The sequence below is a fragment of the Salvia miltiorrhiza genome, chromosome 3 (genome assembly GCF_028751815.1).
Source record: "Salvia miltiorrhiza cultivar Shanhuang (shh) chromosome 3, IMPLAD_Smil_shh, whole genome shotgun sequence".
NCBI classification, from domain to species: domain Eukaryota; kingdom Viridiplantae; phylum Streptophyta; class Magnoliopsida; order Lamiales; family Lamiaceae; genus Salvia; species Salvia miltiorrhiza.
In genome coordinates, this window is record NC_080389.1 from 56,236,482 (window position 1) to 56,246,777 (window position 10,296).

General features: G+C 33.2%; 1 protein-coding gene across 2 annotated transcripts; it reads left to right on the forward strand.

Moving 5' to 3' along the window:
- Nucleotides 1-5,084: 5,084 nt before the first annotated feature.
- LOC131014586 (uncharacterized) lies at nucleotides 5,085-8,647 on the forward strand. 2 transcript variants are annotated; one of them, XM_057942597.1, is made up of 8 exons: nucleotides 5,085-5,570; nucleotides 5,647-5,682; nucleotides 6,122-6,197; nucleotides 6,777-6,814; nucleotides 6,905-7,004; nucleotides 7,118-7,159; nucleotides 7,308-7,729; nucleotides 8,086-8,647. In XM_057942597.1, exons 3-7 carry the CDS (start codon nucleotides 6,123-6,125, stop codon nucleotides 7,380-7,382), a joined length of 330 nt encoding a protein of 109 aa, XP_057798580.1. In that variant the 5' UTR covers nucleotides 5,085-5,570; nucleotides 5,647-5,682; nucleotide 6,122; the 3' UTR covers nucleotides 7,383-7,729; nucleotides 8,086-8,647. The 2 variants fall into 2 exon arrangements, with proteins under 2 accessions (XP_057798580.1, XP_057798579.1); XM_057942596.1 differs by having other exon boundaries at nucleotides 5,085-5,566.
- Nucleotides 8,648-10,296: the final 1,649 nt, after the last annotated feature.

Here is a 10,296-nt window from a genome sequence, read left to right on the forward strand (position 1 = left end):
TCTTCTTGGAAAGAAAGAATTGAATTCTGCCACCGATTTTTTGGGTCTTCATCTCTAACCCCCCACCCCCTGCCAAATCGGTGCCGCCTCCCTCCCTCCAGCGGCTCCCGCCCCACCGCCAAAAGAATCGGCGCAACGCCGCCTCCCTCCGGTGCGTAGCGTCGCCTCCCCCACCCCTTTCAAAAAATTCACGTTTCTTGTCAAATAACCCAGTGGCGGTTCTGAGGGTGTGCGGGGTGGGCGACCGCACAGGGCCCCGAAAAATTGAGGACCCCCGATTATATATAGGTCTATATATTTATATATACTTAAATAATTGATAAATGAATAACTTTATTAACTAGTTCAGTGGAAAGATGCTCTCTTCAAGTTATGTGAAATCTTGTTGATGTAGGTTCGATTCTTGAGAGTTACAATTTTACATTTTTATTGCTTTGGGCCCTTTTCCTTCATTAAGTGGTTTGTGAAATTGATGATGAAAATGTTATTAGTGATTTTGTTTAGTTATAATTTTATATTTTTATTGCTTTGGGGCTCTTTTCCTTCATTAAGTGGCGTGTGAAATTGATGATCAAAGTGTTATTAGTGATTTTGTTTCAAAATTTACAAGGAGAGCAACACTTCTCAAGTAAATGTTTTAGTTTTTACTTGCTTATTGTGTAATAAAATAATAATAATAATAAAAACTATCGCTCGGTAATATATATTTTTTTGTTTTATATTTTTTATACATTTTTAGCTATAAAAAGGGCCCGATTTTAAATTTCGCACCAGGCCTTCCGTAGGTTAGCCCCGCCCCTGAAATAACCCATCCCCACAACCCAAATTCACGAAAAAAAAAAGAGAAAAAAATGTTTCAAAATGAGGGCCTAATACTCTAATCAAACCTCTGCAAATTTTATGTCGAATTTACAAATAACAAGAGTTAATTAAGCACACCCCATCTTGTGCTGAGGGATTTCCGGGAGCCAAAGGGAAATAAATGATTTCAACTTCTGCAACTCGAAAAAATGGGAGGTTGTACTTCAAAAATATCGATTTTGAATTTCATTTCTATGGGTAATTTTGGAAATTGAAATTTAATAAAAAGTACTGTAGCAACCCAGAAATTGTATCCGGGGGTCGGCGCCATACCCATTTACCAGGTGTAACAGTAATTTTTGAGCGGGCCTTTGCCTAATATCGGGCCGTCAACATTATTTATAATGCGTATCAAACAGCTGAATAAGCCGAGTTATGTATTTAATATGGCCATATCTAATCTATCAAACGCGCCCTTATGGGAAAAGTTAGCCTCGATTAAAGATAAAGTTATGTCAAACCATAATAAAAGGTTACTCCCCATTGGAGGCATTTGTATGGAATAATATAGCATATACTTATAATAAAGTCGCCTAGCTAGCTAGATTGGACAAATAATATAATGTGACAAAAGTCATTAAAATATCTTCGAAGATTGTGGTAGAGGTTTCTGATCCATATATATTTCTTTCAGTCTAAAAGAAATCATATTGTGATGGCTCTTGATTTAAAATAACTAAATAATAAAATAACCGTCTAAGAGAGAGGAAAAAAGAAGACACAATTTTAGTTTTTTGAAGAGAAGAAGAAACAAATTGAGAAAAGAAAAAAAGAGTGATGTGGTATCCCCACACATGAATTGAATTAGAAGGCTTGTTTTCCACATCAGATTCACTATGATTCGTGGGATTACACGCAAACACCACTTCACTTTGGCCGACTTTCTTACACGTGTCACTCTTCCAACTATCCCAAATGTGAAAAAGATACTGCGAAAATTTAAAATTTGCTATATTCCTTTATTATTTCCATTCATCTATTTTGAAATATTTCCATTCATCTATTTTGAAATATTTCCATAACACTGCATCACTCGCAGGTGGAATCGAACCCAACATCTTTTACAAAAAAAAAAAATAAAAATTAATGCCTCAATTTTACCACTTGAGTTAGGCCTGATTTTAGTTACACCATTTTCAACCGTTCCAAAATTTGCAATATCAAAGTAGGACTTCCGGTATACTTTGTCACTTTGGGTTATTATTTATTTGTTGATATTACATTATTATTTTATTGCAATAAATACAAGGGTAATGATAACCGATAGTACTGATACACAGTTACTGTTATCTATACAAGTGTCTTGTTTTATAAATTCTTTTGTTTGACAATATATTTTATAACATTTTAATTGCCTATTATGTCCCTCTGTTTTAAGTATATAATTTAAGGCAGATTATTATTATTATTATTATTATTATTATTATTATTATTATTATTATTATTATTATTATTATTATTCAGTAGTATCTTTTTTCTTTTATTCCCTTTTAGGATTAGTGACATTAGATTTATATTTAAAATGGAGAATTAAATTATTATAAAATATGTGGATATCCAGGGATATGACATGAACAGTTCCTCTCCACTATATCCCAATTTAATTACTGCTTTAGATCTGGGAAATCCATGGTTTCCACACTTCCACTAAGTTTTTGACGAGTGAGAAAGCATCACTGTTGGAATTTTAAAAAGTATGTCACATCCAGTTTTTCTAGTGTGATTAATTTATCTCTTTAGCATAATTTTATAATTTAATTATAGTTGGACGAGGCCGATTGTATCGCCGTACCGATACACCCAACTTGTAGGCTCGGGGCATCACATATGAATATTAGTATTTGATACTATCAATTATCAAACTCATTTCCAGTGGTTGTTTTCGAAAAGTATATATATAGAAGGATCAAATAAAAAGTATTTTTTTGAGTTAATCAGGAATCAATTTAAATTATTGATATTTGTATAATAAATTGTCATTAAAAGAAGAGGGGTTCCACATATATAAGTAGTATCATAGAATAAGTAGTATTATACATACGTATAAATAAGCGTGGTTTCTATATTAACACATGGGACCTAATTTTTACGTGAACACATCCCTATATCGCGTGTGTGTGTGTGTATGTGTGTGTGAGAGAGAGAGAGAGAGAGAGAGAGAGAGTATGCAAATTAACACATCCCTATATCGTGTGTGTGTGTGTGTGTGTGTGTGTGAGAGAGAGAGAGAGAGAGAGAGACTATAATGCATACGATTAGTTAGTTTGTATTACAAAAATATTTTTGTACCCACCTAGAAAAAGAGCTTTTTTAGCCACTTTTATTATAAAATTCAGAAACACCCGTTGTATTTGTATTTGTATTTGAGAGAATAAACCATGTGTGTTATCAGATCGAATATAATTTAAAACATACGTAAGCATAATGTGTTATCAGGTTCATGATAATTCGAAATAAATTTATCTAATACATATAATAGCATATTCAATAAGGAGTAAATATTCATTGAATAATGCATTACGAAGTTCCAGTCAACTCGATAATGTATATGGATACAAAGCATGCAGTTTGTGACTTTTACTAAAGCGTGGCTAGAAAAAAAATATTCTACTATATATCAAAGTGACTAGAAAAGTATTTTATCTATTCAGAATGACTAATTAAACATTCATTCTCTCTTTTTATTTTATATACTTATTTGTAGTATACATTGGATAATTTTTTTCTCATACAATATCCAACAAACCACACACAAAAAAAAGATTAACCAGACTTAAAAAACCAGGTGTGAGATTCTTCAAACTAAAAAAGTATTGGTAAAATTCAAATCCAATTTTATTAAAACTACACACTCCACCACTAATCCATGTGTAATTTAACATTCCTAAGTGTAGATGCTCAAATACACTATATTTTGAACATAAAATTTAGGTCCAGTAGAATGGTCCATTTAATGAAGTAGGTGCAGAGGTAGGCAAGCATATTAAAAAACAACATTGGTTAATGCTTTAGACAGAATGGTGGTCCAAAAAAGTATTACAAACAACTAAAAGGTATAAAGGCCACATGAAATTTATATTTTGCTTGACAATGACAGCTATCTTTTGGCCCAAGTTTTCTTAATCCTAATTATGCATCTTAACTGTGCTAGGTTTGACTTGTTAATTATTGGCATTTTGATGAGGACTCATCATGCTTGAAAACTCAATGTCACATTAATTACTTCTCGTGCAGAGTTAGTTGGGGTTTTGTTTGGTATCAAGAATAATTTATGCTATCAAATTTAAGTGATGTTTCCTGTCTAGTGTCAATTTCCATCAAGGCTAGGAAAATCAAATTCAATACACTAAACCATGCTCCATAGCTAACCCCACCTTCTGTTAACTCAATTGTTACAAATTAATAATTAGATTGTATGGACCCAACTTATATCAACTTAAATTCTAAGATATTTGTGAGCATTAATTATATGTTTTGCAGTAAAGGATCTAGGCATAAAATACTTTATTTGTAGTATACTATATTTTGGATAATTTTTAAACATAAAATACTTATTTGTAGTATACATTGGATAATTTTAGGATCTAGGCATAATTTTTTAGGCATAATTTCTAGGCATAATTTCTACTTCATAAAATACTAATTGGAGTCATTCTTTTGCTACTTGATAATGAGTTAAGACAATATTGTGTCATTTTTCATTCAATTTTTTTTCTAGATATCGATATCATGATTCTTTTCTAAAATGAAAATGTTGCAATTGACTTAGCCTACTTAATCAATGTCCGCCATTAAAATTATGCAGATTGCTATGTGGATGTTTCAATTGCTTATAAATTTTTATTAATCATGCATGTAATTAATGTCACAAGAAGGAATCATTTGACAATTTAGTTAAAACATATACTTGAGATCGTCAATGTTACAAGAAATGTTGAATGATTTGACAACTTTAACTATTGAGAAAGATACGTTAGAAAATATTAGTGTTGATAAGATTATTATAATTTTACTACAAATGTTCGAAGGAATCATTTTTTACTCTCTTCGTTCTATTACAAATGTTCCACTTTTTATAATGGGATGTCTCACTACAAATAACTCATTCTTTTTTTGACAACATATTTTCTCTCTATACCTAATATTTAAATAATTTTCACCAATCAACTTTATCTACTAATTAGACATTTCTTAATCTCCGTGTCCAAAAATAAGTAAGACATTTCACTACAAAAAAACGCTAGATTTAGCTACGGAATTAGCTAAGGAAATTATTCTGTAGCTATTCTGTGACGGAATTACAACGGATTAGCTACGGAAATAATTTGTTGAATTTAGCAACGGATTTAACGACGGATTTCCGTAGCAATACTTTCGCTACGGATATATTCCGTCATTAAAGTCAAAAAAATTACTAATTTTTGTTAAAAAAATTTAGCTACGGAATAACTGTAGTTAAATCCGTAGCTAAACTAAAATTTAATTCGTAGCTACGGACTCTATCCGTAGCGGGATATTGTGACTTATTAGCTACGGAATGTCCGTAGCAAAATCCGTAGCTAAGACCAAATTTCAAATCTAAAGGTGCAGCCGCGGTCTTTCTTCTTCTCATTTTCCCCTAATTGCAAACCCTAGCGTTTCTCACTCTTCCGGCGCCGTTCATCCCGTCGCCGCGGTTGCTCCGCCGTTTCTCTCAAAGTCGTCGGTAGGTACAGATCACGACATTCACATCACGTTCAGTATTGTCGATCTCTATCTCTCTCACCATCTCATTCTCATTCACAGGTGCCGCCACCGTGCTCGCTCACCGTCGTAGGCGCTGTAAGTTTCTAAGGCTTGCCTCTAAAAAATTTGTATGTTCTATATGGCATAGGTGATCTGTTAATTAGTTGTTCCACATTTCATTTTTTGATTTACTGAGTGTAACTTCGATATTTTTTTAGGTTGTGTGTAAATATGTATTGGTGATCAGTTTTATATATTCATACAGGGGTTAAATGGAATGAGATAGTGCAAAATCAAATGATACGAATTTAATTTTTTGGTGGAGTAATGTGCTATTTCTGTATGTTTAATTCAGTAAAATATTATTATAAATGGAATTCATGCAATGGTGTGAATGTAGAATTTACCTATGATTTGAGAGCATATGTATATGGTGGAAGGAGCATATTGTTTTATGCATCTTGGTATGGATCTTTAGTTATTCAAATACCATAATTGGGGAGTTGAGTTAAACTATATATGTTTGTTGGTACAGCATGCAGAAAATTATAACCAAATTCAAGATGTGCAAGGAGCTTGGCATTCGTGCTGCAATGCAGTCAAAACCAGAAGTATGTTTCTTATAGCTAGCAACTCTAACTTTTATCCTTTTGTTTCACTATGCTGGCGTTTTTTTCCCCTGCCTTTCCATATAAATACTCGGCTGAAATCAAAACATGATGAATTTTGAATTGAACAAAATCTTCTAGAGTAGCTGTATATGTTGAAGTAGCTAGTATAGAAGCTTTCTCTGTGAGGTGATTATTTATAGGACATTAAGTTGGATATGCTGTCTGTTCCTTCTAGTGATGGAGTTTGGACTACAAGTAATCTTACAAAATTGTTTCTCTTTGGTTATGTAGAAGAAGAAAAGTGTGCATTGATGAAACACACATTACTCGTTGAACTATATATGTGACTGAAATTGAGACATTTGGTGATTATTACTAGATAATTAGCTCTGAGAGTATGATGAGCTCTGTTGATCTCCTATCACCAGCTCTTGCACTATTTTGACAATATGATAATATATATTGGTTAGGGTGTCTCATTTTTTCACAAAATATCTTGATTGATTATCTTTGTTAATAAATAAGTATGTCTTAGGAGTTGAGTTTTCTGATTTTCCTCTTTTCTTAAACCACAAACAGAACCCCGACGAAGAGGTGCAGAAGGAGGCTGGTGTTAGGTAGTTAAACATTTTACTTTAGTAATCTCAATATTGCCATGAATTTTGAGAGAATCTCTGTTTTATTTTTATACTGGTTGTGATGTTCAGGAAATTTCTGGGTAAGGACTTAGCACAGATGAGCTCACAGGAATTATCTGAGCTTGATGATAAATTAATCAAAGGGCTGTTGTTCATAAAGGATACAAAGGTTTGACATTTATGTCACATTCTTACTGTGATAAAATCTTTATACCAAAGCAGAAAGTTGTGGACGTCTTTAAAAGCATCTTCTGGTCTCTAAAAGAATGTCCAATTTTGCAGCTGCAACTGTTGAAGGATGAAGTGGAAAAATCAAGAATGCAGGTATGAAAGTAAAAGCATTTCCTTTTTCTTGTGTGCTGACTTGACTTGTTTACAGAGTTGAATATGATGATGGTATATAACTAGTAGAAATTAGAGTTTTGTTTTCTGTGAATAAAGGGGGCTGATTGCATTGCTATGTTCATTGCAGCAACTGCAGGTGGTGCAGAAAAACCAGATGTTGCTGAGACAGGCAAATCCATCTCCTACACTCTATGATAAATAACCCCCTCTATATGCTTGGGCTTCCTCATGAATTACCGTTTCTTTCACTTGCACAAATGCAGGTTGAAGAGCTTAAAGGCTCCGTTGCACGATTGGTTTATGATAACACAGTTTTTTTCATTGTTGTTTAATTTGGTTTTGTGCTCTGCCTTTGTATGTAAATGCAAGAAAAGTTTACCAATATATCTCATGAATTAATTAAATTGTTTATTTTGTAGGGTGGTAGGATCACACAAGAAGATGTCTAGTGTGATTACCACATCTTTCAAGAAAGTGAAGAATCCAACTGGCTTTAATTGGAAATTAACTCCCAACAACATCAAAAAGTTGTACTTTGATGAATTCAAAGTAAGTGTTATATATTGATTTATGTTATTTTACATTTAACTTTAATAAATATTAATGAGTAATTTTTCTATAAAAAGTGTACACATGGCCTGAAAAGTTTGAGAATCAAGTCTACAAAAAATGGTCTCAAAGGGCGGCCATGAGGTATAGCGACTTCGTGCACAACATGAAGTTAAAAAGTGATGGACCATTCAATATTTATTTATACATCTCAAGGAAACTAATGGAAATTAGCAATACTTCAATCATTTGAGTGTAGCTTATGAAATTTGTTGGTTGTAGATTGGTTGAAACAAGTATATGTCTTTAATAGTGTATATTTTAATATGTTTTATATAACATTTTTTGTCAATTAGGTGGAGGTACAAGAAATTGCTGCAGAGATGGGCCAATCTAATCCTGATACGCCCGTGGATATGAACAAGATTTATCTAGATGTCTTGGGAGGCGGTTTAGATAAAAAACAAAGATTGTTCGGCACAAGTAGTCTCGCATTGACCTTGAAGACCAATATATCGGGAGAGAGTAGTACTTCAGCTATGTCCGACATTGACAAAGAGCAGTATGCCACTCGCCTAGGAGATGTAGAGGAGCAGCTTCAAGAGGAGCGAGAAAGGACATCTCGATTAGAAGAACAGGTTAAAGTTGCAATGGAGATTATCAAGCAGTTGCAAGGGCAATCAAGCAGTGCCACTAGCCATCCAGATCCACCATCACATGTTCCATGATTATACATGTGTTTTGATTTTGATATCGACTATATCTAGGTGCTTGATTTTGAAATACTTGTTAGATATGTAATTTTTAAACTATTTTGGTTTGTGACTACTATTTCTAGGTGTTTGGTTTTGAAATACTTGTTAGACACGTGATTTCTAAACTATCTTGGTTTATGACTATTTTGGTTTATGACTTTGATATTGACTATTTTGGGATAATGAGTGTGTTGGATGTTGAAATAATATTAATTGTTGTTAGTTCTGCTAGAAATCGAGTATATAACAGGTTGTATTAAGGTAAACAAAAATTAAAATAAAAATTACAAAATTTTAGCAACTTAGCTACGGATTAGCTACGGAATTTTCCGTAGCTAAATCCAAATAGCTGGTGAAGAAACTCCTGTCGCCGGATTCAGACTAGCTACGGATATTTCCGTAGCCATTTAGCTACGGATTTTTCCGTAGCTAAGTCCGTTGGTGACCGCTAGACGACGATTATGGCGACACACTCCGGCGAGGGATTTTCCGTAGCTAAATCCGTAGCTAACATTAGCGAGGGATCGGATTTCCGTAGCTAAAAATTTAGCGACGAGCGATATACCTACGGACGACATCCGTTCCCGATCCGTAGGTAAAACTGTTTAGCTACGGAATTAGTGTTTTTAGCTACGGAAATTTCCGTAGCTATTTTGCGCGAATTTTGTAGTGTTTGTAATGGAACGCAGATAGTATAATATTGTACTATAACGTATGTTGTATTGTAGGTAAGAGTTGAGATAAAGAAATACGGAGAAGCTGACAAATAAATTGTACATAATATTAACAATTTTGTCATAAAGTTTACGAATTTGATTTATTCTATAAGTATTACGTATGAGACCTATATTATTATACTATTAGCATAAAATATAACTACCTAGAGGTAACATATTGGAGTTAGGCAAACTCTGGACATTCATTTAGGCCGCTATTAATTGGCCTTCTACGTGTGAATAAACTAGTTAGGGTATTGATATCGGTTGGCTGGTCGCCCCGGCTCGAGTCGATTTTGGCGATGAGCCAACCGATGCAGAGTATGCCGACTTGAGCTACGGCTCATATGGATGAACCGGGCTCATTCGTTGTTTTGTGCATGCACATGCAATACACGCACTATTTTTTATGTTTAAATTAAAATTAATGGATATGAGTCAGCAGAATTAGCCACACCAATACATGATTTTGACTCATAAGTGGTCCCAGAGATAGATGAGCCAACAATTGATTCAACGGATATGAATGCTCTAAAGATAGAATAATTTAACTGTAAATGAAGGAGACGAGTCATGACTAGGACTGTAGCTCATCGAATCCATTAGGACACATAAATCCAGGCTAACTTACTTTATCCCACAATAAATTTAGGCTTTTCTATTGGGCCGCATCAGAATCTATACTAATAGAAAAAGAGCCTAAGGCACAACTTGTGGATTGCCTATTTTACCCCTGTTATATATTTATTATTATATTTATAAAATATAAATCTATTTTGATATACATTTATTTGTCACTCAAATCTATAAAGAATATTTTATATCTATAGCTATTGATAAGACTTATAAATAGATATATCCATCCAATAAATTATCTAATAAAAATAATGAATTAATAATTTTTTTAAATAATAGATTATTAATTAAAATAACATTAATTACACGTACAACATACGTTCTTTCTGCTAGTAGTCTAGTATAATAAAAAGGGATAAAAGAAGTTTCATACTAGGGTTAATAGCCGCTAAATCCTATAACTATTTTTGTTTTCGCGTTTTGCATCGATTTCAGAAATTCTGCCTCAGTATATCACAAC